General features: G+C 41.1%; 1 protein-coding gene across 1 annotated transcript in view; it reads right to left on the bottom strand.

Annotated features, from left to right (window-relative positions):
• NPSR1 (neuropeptide S receptor 1) overlaps window positions 1–6,987 on the bottom strand; it is a 58,628-nt gene extending 51,641 nt beyond the window's left edge. The window contains exon 1 of the mRNA XM_015652105.3: window positions 6,792–6,987. Coding sequence (XP_015507591.1) covers window positions 6,792–6,938 — 147 coding nt within the window. The 5' untranslated portion in view covers window positions 6,939–6,987. The remainder of the gene's footprint in view (window positions 1–6,791) is intronic.
• Window positions 6,988–14,266: the final 7,279 nt, after the last annotated feature.

The following is a 14,266-nucleotide window of genomic DNA, read 5'->3' as shown; positions in this document are numbered from 1 at the left end:
TGCTGCATATTATTTAATATATCACAGAAACATGAACAGCTCAGATCTTTCTGGAAATCTTTATGTAAATTAAAATTTGCTCTGCAAGTAAAGAGTATGGGTGTAAAGGCTACTGGCATGGGAATGGCAAAAACCTATTAGTCTCAGGAAAAAGACTTTAAAAGTATAACATGGCATTTTTCTTATATTTATTTGAAATCCTGAGACAAATTTCTGCCGTGTGTGACCAACTTAAACTGTGGGCTTTCAGAAATGAAGTATGACGCCACTGAAGGAGTCATGACTACGGTTATGCTTACCACATACAAAAGAAAGGTTCTTTAATACACAAAAAAAGAATGAATTGAAGAAAAGCTGTAGGTGCATTGTGTATACTTTAATTGTAGATAACAGCTCTGACTGTCAAGCAGGAAAAAATGTGAGGGGCACCAAATATCTTACAAGAGGCACAACAAACAGAATACTTGGGCTAGAAGCAACCTTCACACAGCAAATACTAATGACCTCAATGAGAAGATTCAGATGAATTAAGTCATCTCCTAATGCTCAAGAAAAGAAAAGCTGGGAAAAAAAAAAAAAAAGGCTGAAAAGCTCTTGATTCATTTGCTGATCGTCCTTGTCACATTAAAAAAAAAAACATGCTCAAACAACTGGGAAAGTCACTGAAATCTCCAGTCTTAGCTGTCACAAGCAGCAGGAAGTTGTACTGTCCACCCCTGTAAGACAAATATGCTTCAAAAGAGGGTTCTCCATCCAGCAAGGCAAAACTGAGAAGATGTTTCTACACAGAGTTCACACAAGATATTTCTGAAAACTTTGGGGGGAAGAAAATTGATTGACACTTAAAAACCCAGGGAAATTCATGTGAAGGTAAGAAAGACGGGAGAAAAGAAAGTTCAAAGCTAAGTTTTATATTTTGTCATTGAAAGTGCTTCCATTATGATTGAATTCGAGAGAAACACATTTGGGCAGGCAACAAGCCCTCTAGGAGTTCATTTATTTTTTTTAATTAGTGTGGCCTGGAATGGAGCCTGCCTGATTCAAAGTGCAAAAACACCAGTTCAGCCCCAGGATTGACTCTGGGACTGCTGCTTTCTCATTTAAATGCTACCAGTTGTGCTTGATAGCCCTCCTATCCCCAGTGCAGAGGCTGCCTCACTGAGCTGCTTTCTAACTGATTGTCTGGGTTTTCCTCCCAGCCCAAGGTCATGGAACATTCTGGCAAACCTGGAATGCATTGCCACATGAAGCCTTCATAACTTATCAAACGTGCTGGCAACAGTCACTTCCCAAGGAGTCCTTATCGTTGGAAAAAATACACAGCTGGAAGGAACATGAGTTGATTTTTTTCTGTTCTGTTGAACTTGAGAAGCAGTTCTGTATGAGTTTGTGTCGATGTGGTATACCATTCATAGTCTGTTATGTTTTTATGTGTTACATAGAGTAAAGATCTATAATATTTTCTTCCTTTTAGACTTAGGGAAACAGACAAGAGAAAGTCTATTCACTAAGGGCACTTTCTCATGGAAGGGGCCAATTTTGTTGTTAAGATTACTTTTTCATCTTTTTGAAATCTAGCAAAGCCACATATATATGTATAAATATATATATTTTGTGAACCTCTGTTTTTCTAAAACACCTATTTCCTTGGTAATAGCTCTGACTTCCATGGATGAGCAGAGTCCCTTCATTGCACATAATATAATGCATGCTAGATGCAGTGATCTTTCTGACCTCAACAGCTGAACAAGCCCCCACTCTGCCCTAAAATTCTGCATAGGTAAGATGGTGGCAGTCAGTAACAAATGTGACTAATTCAATTCTATCACCAAATAGTTCTTATTTGCCATTCTGTTGTGATATGGTACAAAACAGATAATGAATGGGGGCAGTGCTGCTCAGTTATTGCAGGATGTTTTACCTATTATACTCTACGAAAATTCCACAGAATTAGACAGATATTTCTGACTTAAAGGTCACCAGGAAACATAAATTTTTAATGGTGTACCTCTCTATTTTTTTTTTAGAATATTTTCAATGTGGAAAGATAGTATTAAGTCACCCATCCATAATTTTATGATTTTTGACAGCCCTATTTAAAATGCTAAAGTGTTGTTTTTCTTAATCACTTAAAATGATTATGCCTAGTTGGCAAAGTTAAAGTACCTTTAAAAATGTAAGAAAATGATACTTCCTAGGCATGTTTATACAGGAGAGGCAGGCAGGTGCAAACCATGTGCCTGTGTGGAGCACAGGGACAGTAGTATGAGGGTTGCCAGTGTAGAACAGCCCAAATCTGCTGTCTCAGAGCTGCTCCTGTTGGGCTGCCGTACTGCCAGATCACTTCTGTGTTGAGTTTAAGCAGCTGGATGAGGCCAGCCTGGCCACCAGCACTGCAGCAGCAGTTTCCCAAGGAGATCATTCTCAGTGCAGCATCTCAGGAACAGCAACAGTCATTACAGCATATTGCAGAGGCTGTGTTCAGGAGTCCCTGACACCTTATTTGTGTAAACCTAATCCTCCTCCTCTCTCCACACTGAAAGATCACAAAGTTACCTCTGAATTATTTGATATGTCTATTTTCTAAAATGTGTGATTGCATTTGCAGAGATTGCTCCAGAAATTTGACAGCACCCATTATTATTTTCCTATTATGTATTCAATGATGGGATGCTCTGTGATATCTGCTTGAAAATCAGAATGAGCAATAGCATAAGCAAATGCTTTTCAGGAGATAAAGTGACTCCTACATTTGGATGAAAGGATAGGGACATCAGTCTGTGACTTCAGCAATCTCTGAGAACACCTGGAGCCAAATCCATGTAACTGGATAGTTCTACAAAACCTCTCGACATGTTGGTCTCCTCAGCCCTTTGCCAGTGATGGTAAACCCCGACCTTTGTAAAGAACATTAGCTCCATGGATAGGCAGCCCATGTTCTTAGAGTTGTGCTTACCTGTGCTTACCTGCTTACTTGAGCTGGGTTGTGCTGTCCTGTTTAATATCTCAGCTACATGGGCTAAGCAGGTACAAGGAATGCTGCAATGTTGGGGGAGGACAGTCAAAGACATATGTTTAAAATCATTTGGGATGTTTTTGATAGACACACAGTTCCTTCTGAGAGCTGTAGCACTTCAGTGTCACTGCTGTGCTAATGCTGAATGGCACAGGGATCAGGGCTCATGGGGCCAGAGACATGTCAACATTTGCAGTGGTGATTTGGGTTCCCAACAACCTTGGATATAAACAACAAAACCTTTGTGTCCTGCTGCACAGGTGAGGACTCTACACAGCAGGAAACAAACAGTACTACTTGGTGGATTCCCACCTCTGCTGGGAGGTAGGAAACGAGGGTGGGGGCACAGTCTCACTGAGAAAACTCACAGTTGCTGTTCCTTTCTCTTTTTGAGTGCTCCAACCTTTACTTTCCTTGCATAAAAGCAGGACATCTCCTTTCTCAGCAGAGCTCTTAAAACAGAGATGATCCATACCCAATCTTTCTGAGATGACCACATGCTCCTACCATTGTGAAAGCTTCTGGGCTGTTTAGTATCTGGCAGGAGAAAAGCCTTTCTCCAGCCCTGACAAAGCTTCCCAAAGCTTGTGCAAAGTTGGGCCAAAACTATTTTGAGATTCCAGCTCTTCTCCAGACAGATTTCTGATTTGTACTTTGTCAGGCTTGCAGAGTTAAGAAGGTCCTAAAGTAGAGGAAGGTTACAGGTATTTAGACGACTTCTGCTCTTTCAGGACTACTGTATTTGGCAGGTGCTGTTGATGCTTACTTAGAACCCTTTTACGCACGGATTAAGCACATATGGAAGAGATTGTAAAAGGATGTAATGAACTTTCCTTTGGCTTGGGAGGTTGGAGCTGTAATTAATACCAATTTGCACATCTGTTCTGAATTAGGTGCTGAAACTGCCAGCAGAATTCCTCGTAGTTTAAGTCAGTAACCTACCTGGATATGCCACAGAAAAGCACCCAGGAAGAAAGATGATCTGGGTTTTCAGGGACAATTTGCCACAGCAGCAAGACCTAAATGGCAGTGGGAGTGAGGCAGTGCCCTTGCTATGGGAAGCACCAGCTCATCTTGTGTGCTGAGTGGTGCATGGATAGGCCCAGTGCTGCCCCAAAAGCTGCTACTCTGCATGCCATGAGTAAATCTAATTAGCTACGTGGCCCCAGATCGGACTTCATTAGCAGAGCTTTGATGAGCAGCTGGCCCTACTGTAGTAACAACTACCAGAGGAAAATCTGCATTCCTCTAAGTGGAGGAAATGCTCCATTTTTGAGCTTAAATATATCAACAAAATCCCCCCCTGGCCTTCCCTCAAAAGACAACAAAAACCTGAACCGGTAAAACAGTATCTAACCTGAAACTGTGCAGGGTTTAGCTGTTAAGCAGAGGAATAGACAAAAGTTCTAATTTTTCTGAAAGGGAAGCATCCACAGCTCAGCCTTTAACAGGACATTCTGGCACTGAAATGCTCTAATGCACAGTATTTTACTTTTGTCATGTTTCCACCACAGTATAACACAGACACTCCCTGGGGTGGGTACCGGCTGTCCTTTTGCAACTTGGGAGGAAAAGAAGACGCCAGTGCATGCTCATATAGTTTGAGCAGCATGTGAGATACCCTGGCAGCTGTCATTGGGTAAAATTATTAAAAGGTCATTAAGACAGATACAGGATGTCACTCCCTAGCCTCCATTTATCAGTTTAGATCAGGTTTTCCTATGATTGCTTTGATAAAGTAGGTTACACCTGCACTTTCCCAGCAGAAATAGCTTGTGTGTTCTCTCTGCACCCTGGCACACAGGCTCTGGGGTCAGTCTGTACAGTGACCACTCACCTCCCCTGCCTTCACAGTCAGCCTATACACACAGCTTATATAGTGCGTTTGAAAATCCAAACCCAATTTGTAAGCTACCTTCTGAACACTGTTTTTCAAATTCCTTCAGCCTGTTCCAAATTTAAATTGTTTTAGCTGCTTAACTACAGCATTGTAAAGAGGAAGATGATGCTGCTTGGCTTGTTGAAGTTGGCAAGGATGCAGCCACAACATGGGCAGAGCTGGTGGAGGACAGCCAGCTGAGTCAACAGGTATCAGCAGCACCTTCCACATGTGAGTTTTACAGAGGGCTGAAATTGCTGGCAGGGAGCCCTGTCTTCCCTGCACTGTAGTCATCAGAGCAGGTGCTTCCTCCTTCCTTTCCTACAGCTGCACCAGCTGTCACTCGTCTCTAGAGTCAAAATATTTCCATGCCTATCAACAGCTAGCAATTGATGTGAAATCAGTGAGCCTCCTTGCAAAGTTCATGCTACATGTACCAGAGCCAGGCATCCGGCAGAGACTCAAGTGCAAGTCTAATGAGAAGCCCTCAGCTACAGAATCGTTTCCTTTAGCAATGGATGAGCATGCATGACTATCCTTGGTTTCCTAATTATTGTAATTTACTCAATCTCTCCTATTAGCGAGCATTTTTCTGCCTGGGGACTTTCTAATCATGGAATTAATTGTCACTTTTACCATTATAAAATACTGTTCCCATGACATTGTTCAAATTTACAGCCCTAACTGTGAAAAGAAGACAGGAGATAAAGAGAAAGCCTTTAAAATATTTTTCTTGTCCCTAATGATTTTTTTTAAGAACATTTTAGGAGTCTAATATGGAGAGGGAAAAACAAGGAATAAAAAAACAATTTTCACCCTTGAAATCCTAGGTAGGAAGTACTACTTTAGAAATTATAAGAAGCATGTTAAAACAGACCCTAATTAATTAAGACTAGCACTATGGATCATCTCTTTCTTTATCAGGGCTAGGAACCTGCTGTAATTCCACTGATTCCACTAGGATTGTGTCAGTTCACTACCAATCTCACAGATACAAAAATTAGTTTTAATATATCCTCTTTTACCTTACATGTTGTCAAATGATATAAATGCCTGTATCTTTCCAGCTGAAATTGATCTCTCTGGTGCCAAGCTCCAGAAGGAAAAGCAGGGTACTCCCAGTCAGACTTTTAGTGACTTGAACTTGTGCACCATACCATAACAGTAAAGAGACACGTGGCATTCAGAACGAGATTAAGCAGTAGCAACAGGCATCGAAATCTGAAGGAAATACGAACTTCAGAAGTTCTCTAATCTTTTTCCTATGTTCACATACTGCTAGGGTGATGCTTAGTTTTGGAGATGACTGAATACACTTCCCATTGAATTCAACAGCATTCACTACTGAATGACTCATCCAATGCATTCTTAACAGCAGATTTCAAGAGACACTGCAACCCCCTCTCAGCTTACCAACAAACAAACAAACAAACAAATTAGAACCTGTCCCTCATGATTAAAAAAACCCCAAACAACAAAAACCCCCTCTCACTTGTGTAGGATGTTTGTTACAGCTGGCAAATTGGAAAAAAATCCCTTATGACAGGATGATGCCTCAAAGAAATTACATTTTTTAAAAAATGTGTTAAAAATAATACAAGCTTTTGACTAAAGATGCATGTATAATTACAATACCTATACAAAAAACCGGTACTGTCCTCTCTTGGAAGAGGACATGTAAAGCTAAGACATGTAAATCTGAAGTCAGATTTCAACAAGTAGTTTGCTTTTCAGTAAGTACCTCACATGCTGTCGGCTGTTTTTGCAGGGAAAAAAACCCACCAAAATCTGGGGGAAAAAAAGTTCAACAATCTTAGTTGCCTCCCCATATATGCTCTGAAAATGCTCCAAAGCTGCAAGCATTTGAGAAAAGTAATGCACGCCTTAAAGTAATACCTTAAAGGAATAGTAAAAGGATCCCCACTCCTCTTCTGCCACCACTTCTGTGAAAGTCACCGTTTCAGTGAAGGTGACAAGGGTAAGATCCAGGCAGCCGGTGCCTCCCTGGGAGCTGCTGCTGGCTTCTGTGGAGTTGACCTCCATCACTGGATTTTGCTAAAGTTGTCTAGATGCTTGTTTTAGTAAGAGTTAATGCAGCCAGGCTTCTCCCGTAAAAGCACAGCACAAAACCAGCTTCTCACTGGCTACCAGAGGTGTCGGGCTTCAGTGCAGCTGAGTGATAGGAAAAAAAAAAAACCAAAACAAAGCCAAGCTGGCATTCCTTTGAGCTTTCTTTTGTTACAACTCTGATGACAGCCATGCACATGCTCCTTCCAACAGCCAGTAACAAATTCAGCACACATGGACCCAGCCATATGCTTTTTTGCAGGGAAAAAATTACCCTTTTTGTAATTTCCCTTTACAGGACTCTGGATTACCTTGCACCTCAAACTGTTAGCTCTGGAGTCTGGCACACCTGTAAAAGCATGGAGCTCCTCCCTGCACTAAACCCAGGAGCCTGGATATTCCACTCAGCAGCATTTCTTTACTTACCTTAGCAGAGCTCACTATGATTTTGATTACCTTTAGTCTTATGGTATATCCATAAACAAGCACCAAAATGCTCTCCCATATTTGCAAAACCCTATTAAGTTTGTAGGCTTAAGGTATCACAATTTCCCTGTCAATATCTACCTGACTTCCTAAACAGACCTTTTGTTGGAGTGTGCAGCACACCAAGGAAGGCAGTGCTTTCTTTGTCCTATGGAAAGCCTGTCTGGAAAGGCACAGTTCCCTGATACTTAGAGGTTCAACACTCTACAGAACAATGTAATCAATTATCTCTCTCTTCACAGATTTTCTGGGCACTGATCCCACATACCCTTTGTTTAAGCAGATGTTTTTACCCATCTACAGCAGCGTCACCCCAGCTCTACACCAAGGTGACAGATGAGAGTTCACTCCCTTTCCCTGACCAGAGCTCAAAATCACTGGTAAAAAAAGCCTTTGCTCAGCTTTGTGAAGATGCTCTGCCTCAATGACAGTGCCATCCTAACTTGATGAGTTTCACACCCCACCAATTCAGTCTCTCCTTACCTGCTCATGACAAAGCCCAGTCCTGTGTTTATGCATGCACACATGGATGGCCATGGGTGAGCTCAGGAGACTTTAAACTCCTTTCTCTTGCTAGCACAGCACACTTCTCCCCAGGTCCTGGAGCAGGGGTCTCCATAATGTGGCCCACATCGTCCACGTCCCTCATCTTCTTGGGACTGTCCCCATCCCTGCCTACATGAGCAGCAAGAGAAGGGTTAATAAAGGGCCCTCCAGCTCCTAGGGTCTGTATTAGCAGGGTAAATTCAGGGAAATTTAGGGAAATTCAGTTCCAAATTTTGACTCTGAACCCTACCAACTTAGGACATGCCTGAATCTAAGGCTTTGACCAGGATGTTGTAGAGACTGCAGAAACCTCTGAGTGTCTGAGCAATATTCAGACTCTCCAGAAGATGCTGGAGTCATCAGAGTCATTCAGCAGAGCCATTTAGAGGAGGAAATCAGTCTAGACCAGATAATCAGTACCAGTCATGAAGCAATCAGCTCTGAATAATATGCACCAGTGATCAATATTTAACAGTGACAAATGATTCATGGGTTGGAACATGAAACAGATAAAAAAGAAGTATTATAAAGAAAATAAGATAAAAAGAAATATTATAGAATCACAATATTTTGCTGAAAACCACTGGGGAAATGCTCATATACATATTATATAAAAGAGAGAAGAAATATTTTTGCATTTTTTTTTTGACTGATTATACAGGTCAACTTTGAAACTCTGCTAACAAGTATTTAGGTAGCATCCAAGCTTCTTGAAAACATTTTACCATTTTTTTCCCTCTTCTTCCTCCTTTGTATCTTTCTTTCTTATATTTACAGAATTCTCTTAGCTAGAGTTAAAATTTATTACACTGAACTTTTGGGTTTGCTGGGTTTTTTGCACTTCCATTCCTACAGAGCTGTAAAGCTCAAGCATATTACAGGCACAAAGAGGCTTTTCAGTATCTACACCACACACTGACTTTCTCTAAGTAGCGCTTATGGTGTTGTAAAAGGTTATACCATGCCCTGCTCTGGCACTCTCCGGACTGCACAGGGCTAATTCAGGTTTTCCATCACTATTAGCTTTTCTGCCAGTGAGTATTTCTCAGTTACTGAGAATGTTTTTTTGAGGGCTGGTTTTGTCAAAATGCTGTTTAGCCACAGAATTTGAAGCTGTGTACTGTGGTACCACTCCTAGAATTAAGCTAATTCTCTAGAATAAAAGACTTTGTTCTTAAACCACTGCAAGTCATTAAAACTCTTTGAAATCTGCTGTTCAGAATTTTTTCCCCACCCCACTCTCCTTGGTGAGATTAAGCAAATTCTGAAATGAATGGCAAAGTAAAATACTTTTATGATTGAATCTCAAAAGCTTGCAAAAGGCAAGATCAAATCCTAGGAACTCCTCTGTGCTGAAGGAACAGCTGATTGATTCTAGTAACTTACTTTGTTTTTTTCCTCAGTTGGGACCTTGAAAAGTCTCTGAGAATTTTCAATGTTTTAAGAGATTGAGACAGTTTTACAGGGAGAGAAATTCAGTCTTCTCTCTGCTTTAATATAAGATGCCATCCAATTATCATTGTAAGACAGTTTTTTATCTAATATATAATAAAATATGCTTCTTCCTTCTTAACCTTTACAGTAGCTTTTTTTTTCAAAGTCACTGTACTGTTGCACTGCACCACAGCATGCTTCATAAATTGGAAAGATATTGAAAAAATCCATAAGAATAAGAATGGATTATTTGAAAGAAGAATAGAGAACTTGCTTTAGAAGCTTCTTCATTTGCCATTCCCTTCATCTCAGTCTCAGAAGCTACACACTTTTCGTTTTCCTAAATAAAACCTTCAACCAAAGGACCAGAAAACCTAAGAGCATAAATGGATCCACTGAAAGGTGAAGAGAGTGGTTGCTGTGTGCAACAAAACTGATATCCTCCATGTGCAGAAACGTGGGGGCAGATGTGCAATGCCCTATCTTTTATCTCCCCATAGTGGCATGGCACTCCTGACTGGAAAAGAAGAGAACTCTGTGCCATTGCAGAAAGTGAAACCAGATTGATGTGATGATGTGATGTGATGTGATGTGATGTGATGTGATGTGATGTGATGTGATGTGATATGTGAAGTGATGCGATGTGGTAGATGTAGGTAGGTAACTCTGGAAAAGGAAAGGTTAAAAAAAAGGAAAAACAAGAAGCAATGAATCAAAGTTATTAAAGATCAGGTAGAAATTAATGATTTTGATTATTTTAGACTGAAATTCCTCCCGAAAAAATTCTGGTCTTTCCTGCACGACAGCTGTGAAATGCAATAGGTGGAGATGGCCTGTTTTGTACAGCACACTGTGGATGCTCCATGGCCAGCAGAGGTGCTGTCTCAGGAGATGTTACACTCCAAAACTCAGCAGCAGTAGGAGAAGGGACTATGCAAGAACATCTCTTCCTCCTATGCTATCCATTTCTATACCTTGTCTTCCCTGGCAGAAACTGTTCTGCGGCAGTATTTTTGTGCATGATGTTGATGACTTGCCAAAAGTCAGCCAGTGTAAATATTCTAATGAATCCAATTGTTAAAAAGATTAAGCACATCTGAAATGAGCAGAAAAAAAGGTCTGCTCAAGTGTATATTATTTTTTACTGAGACTTTATGGTAGATTTCTTTTTGTTGTATTTAGGCATCATTCAGAGTAAAATTGAAAAAATATTTGGTTTTTTGCTCTTTGGAGCTTTGACACCCTGGAGTAGTTAGGCATAATCATATTAAATGCAAAAAACAAATAATGGTATCAGACTGTAGGAAGAAAGAGAATATTTCTTACTTGTTAAAGAGCAGCAAGTTAATTGCTTTTCTTTAAAAAAACATGCTTATCCAAATCTTTATATGCCAGCTTTGGAAGAGAAAGCTTAGCCTGCTCTTCCTGATGCACAGCTCTTCTCCCCAGAAGCTGAACATTTGGGGCAATTCAGAAGGACTCAGCTGTTGGCTCTGGCAGCATAGCACCACTTTACAGCTGTGTGCCCTCATCCCTGCTGCACAGGAGAGCAGAACTGACAAATTAGTGACACAATTCCTGCTGTCTGTCAGAAACTCATTCTCCTTTGACTTAACAAGCTGCTTAGTGTGTCCATTGGTTCCCTTGAGCTCCCTGCCTCCAGAGGGATGCAGACCTGGGCATCAAGGATAGACAATACCCAAACAGGCTGGATTGATTCTCTCAAATCTGGAACCAAAAATGTCTTCATGTGGTACCAGTCCTCGGATGTGGCTGGGAAGGGATGCCTGTGTTTCTGGACTCGTAGGTCACTGCAGTGTGTGAAACAGAGGGGTTCATATGTGCCTCACTTAGGATGCAAGTATTCCGCCACACATTTGCACTCACATTTATACAATTTTTGAGCTTCTCCAGGTGGAGATGACATAAAACATCTAAATCTTCAAGACTTTGAAATAGCATCTTTTATAAAATAATTTTATATAAAATGATCTTCTATAGGCTAAATACACAGCTATTGGGTTTTCTTGACAGAAACCCCTAACATCTATTCTCCACCCTCCCAAAAGAAGTGGCTGTATCTAGGATTCAAAAACTTGGGAGTTAAAGTAAGATTTCAGAAGCTGGTTTTAACCTCCTCCCAGGCTTTTAATTTCAGGATCTGCATCCCAAAGTAGCACCTGGCAGCAGCATGTTGACACTGCCAAACTTAGCCATTCCCAGGATGCTCTTTGTGAGGTGTGAATTTCAGCTACACTCTGCAGAGACTCCGGGGTTGTGACTCGGTCCCATCTGTGCTACATGGATCACCTTGGGCCACAGGGCCAGCTAACCGCACACCGCACTCACTGCATACCCAAATTTCTTGGTTCTGGAGTTAGAGGCTAACAACTACAGCAGAAAAGCCCTTCTTTTTGATGGAAAAAATTGAGTTTGATTTTCATCCAGAATCTGAATAAACTTAATTTTGATATAAAAATCATCACAGAATGAGATAACTGTTTTCTGCTGGGCTCTAAGCTGATCTCTCACCTATCAAGTCTCCATCCAGCTTTGAATCAGATCCCCAAACTGATGGGAAGTTGAATTTTCCTCTTAATGTCAGTTTTGAATCAGAACTTTTGCAAACACTTAGATTTTACCCATATATAAGACACTAGAGTTATAAAAATCACAGAACATTTTTATAATAAATGATAAAATGCGAGTTGGTTGTTTCTCTTTCTTGTATAATTAAAACAGTTTTTTTAAAGAGGAGATTTTTCCTCATCTTTATTACTGTTTGTAGTCTCTTTCCAGATTGGTTCATTTTTCAAAAGGGATACACAGCCATTTCTCATTTCTCGTTAAGAAACTTTTGCAGAAGAATGAGGAATCCTTAAGGGATTATCCTTGAAAAGAAGCAAGCAGATAAAGAAAACACGGAAAGGAATGCCATTAAATATGAATATTGTGTTAGTGGAACTGTCAGACACCCTGAGATTTCAAATCCCTTCACTCTGTTCCCCTCAATATTACCATCAAGGAAATAATATATTTTGCAAGGGCCTGATTCTCCATTCATTTAAAATGTTGCAGAGCAGAATTTCTTCCTGTTCTGTGACTAGAATGGCAAGTAGCTTCCATGAGAAAGGAGCCAAGCCCCGTGAACTGAAACAGATGCCTGATGAATGTGCACTCCTATAAAATATTGAGGCAGTCAACATAGTCACTTGGAATGTTCTAACTTTTAAGGAGCTGAGCAGGTGGCCAAAATGTATGGCATCCATCAGGTGCTGGCATGTAGTTATGTGTACAGATGCCAGTGAGTAGGTAGAATAAATTCACAGCTCACATCACCACCGGAAAGATTTTTCCTTCAAAATCTTCCACTTCCAATAGCCAAGGTACTGTCTGCCCTTCTCAGAGCATTGCAGCTGGAACGGGGAAAGAAAAGCACAGAAATCAAGGCGAGCTGCCAAAAGGGAAAGGTGTTTTCAGGTGAGCCCTGGCCAGCTCCCAGCAGAGCCAGCAGGAATGCAGCCAGCCCGGCCGAGTGCATCGCCCAGCACACCGTATGCTCATTAACAAGGCAACTGCAGGGAACAAAACACCAGCCTTATGCTTGCCCTGCCCCGCTCCTCCCACTGCTTAAGGTCCCACTTAACTACAACGAGCACCAATGTACCTAGAGAGGGGGGCCAAGAGGCTGTGCAGATGCAGGTACTAGATCCCATTTTGTCTACAGCTGGCATGAGGAGCTTCTTGTAAAACCTCCTGAGCCGCAAGCCAGAGCCCCAGCAGTCCAGAGCTCTGTTTTCCGCTGTACTGGAAGGCCACTGGAGGAAAATTGGGTTTGGGATTTCCACAAGCCAACTTCTTAGCCACTACTGACACATAATTCATTTAACATATATTAAGAGGAATCTTTTTCAGTTCTGTTTTCACATTGCTGCTTAGAAGCAGTTTTCTTTCCTTTTGCCATGTTTAATTGAACCAAAACCAATTTAACAGGCTGTTGGACAAGACAATCGTTGTAGGTCCCTTCCAAATGCAAACAGTCTAGTCTCTTCTATACTAATTCCTAACTCATCTTAATCTACAGAGCATGGATAACCACATTGTATCTGCTTTGGGAGAAAAGTATTCCTCCCACTCCTTACCTTTCTGTCTGCTACTTCTGGTGAGTGCTCACAAGAGGTCATTTCCATTATTCCCATTCAAGCCTGCATTGATATAGGAATTACTTCCCTGTTAGATTTCAGACAATACCTGGATCTGATAAACTCTCTTCTTCTGCAGGGGGTGATCCAATGGTTAAGACCATGGCCAAGAGATCTCCTCCCCCATGAGGAAGAGCTTTGGAAAGTGAACATGTGACAGAAACTCAGGCCCTTCTGGATGTCATTCCTCCTTCACCTGGATGCTTATAGTTATCCCCAGATCTGGGCACACAGAGCAGTTGCAGCACTCAGCAGGTGTTCAACTGGAATTTTTGACAGACCCTCTATATGTAGGGATCTGATTCTCTGTTTAAAGAGACCACACCATTGGTCCTCAAGTGCCAAATTGGAGCCAGTGAAATCAGCAGTGAGCTAAAACTGTGCTGAGCCTTGTTTGCAAAGAAGGGGTAGGTAAACCCACACAAAAAATGAGCTGTTCAGAGCAAGCAAGTTTGGCCATCAATTTCTGTTGGGCAGAAGGTTTTAAAAAAACACAGTTCTAGATGAAGTTTAAAGTAAAGTTCAAAACATAGCAAAAAGATGGTAATTAATACATAAGAACATGTTTTCAGGCTACATTGCCATCTTTAATCTCTGATCAAATAGTGCTACAGATGCTACAGAGATAGAAGAGGG

Source organism: Parus major, chromosome 2 (genome assembly GCF_001522545.3).
Source record: "Parus major isolate Abel chromosome 2, Parus_major1.1, whole genome shotgun sequence".
NCBI classification, from domain to species: Eukaryota; Metazoa; Chordata; class Aves; order Passeriformes; family Paridae; genus Parus; species Parus major.
Note: the sequence above shows the minus strand (reverse complement) of the source record. Positions and strands in the feature narration are given on the sequence as shown.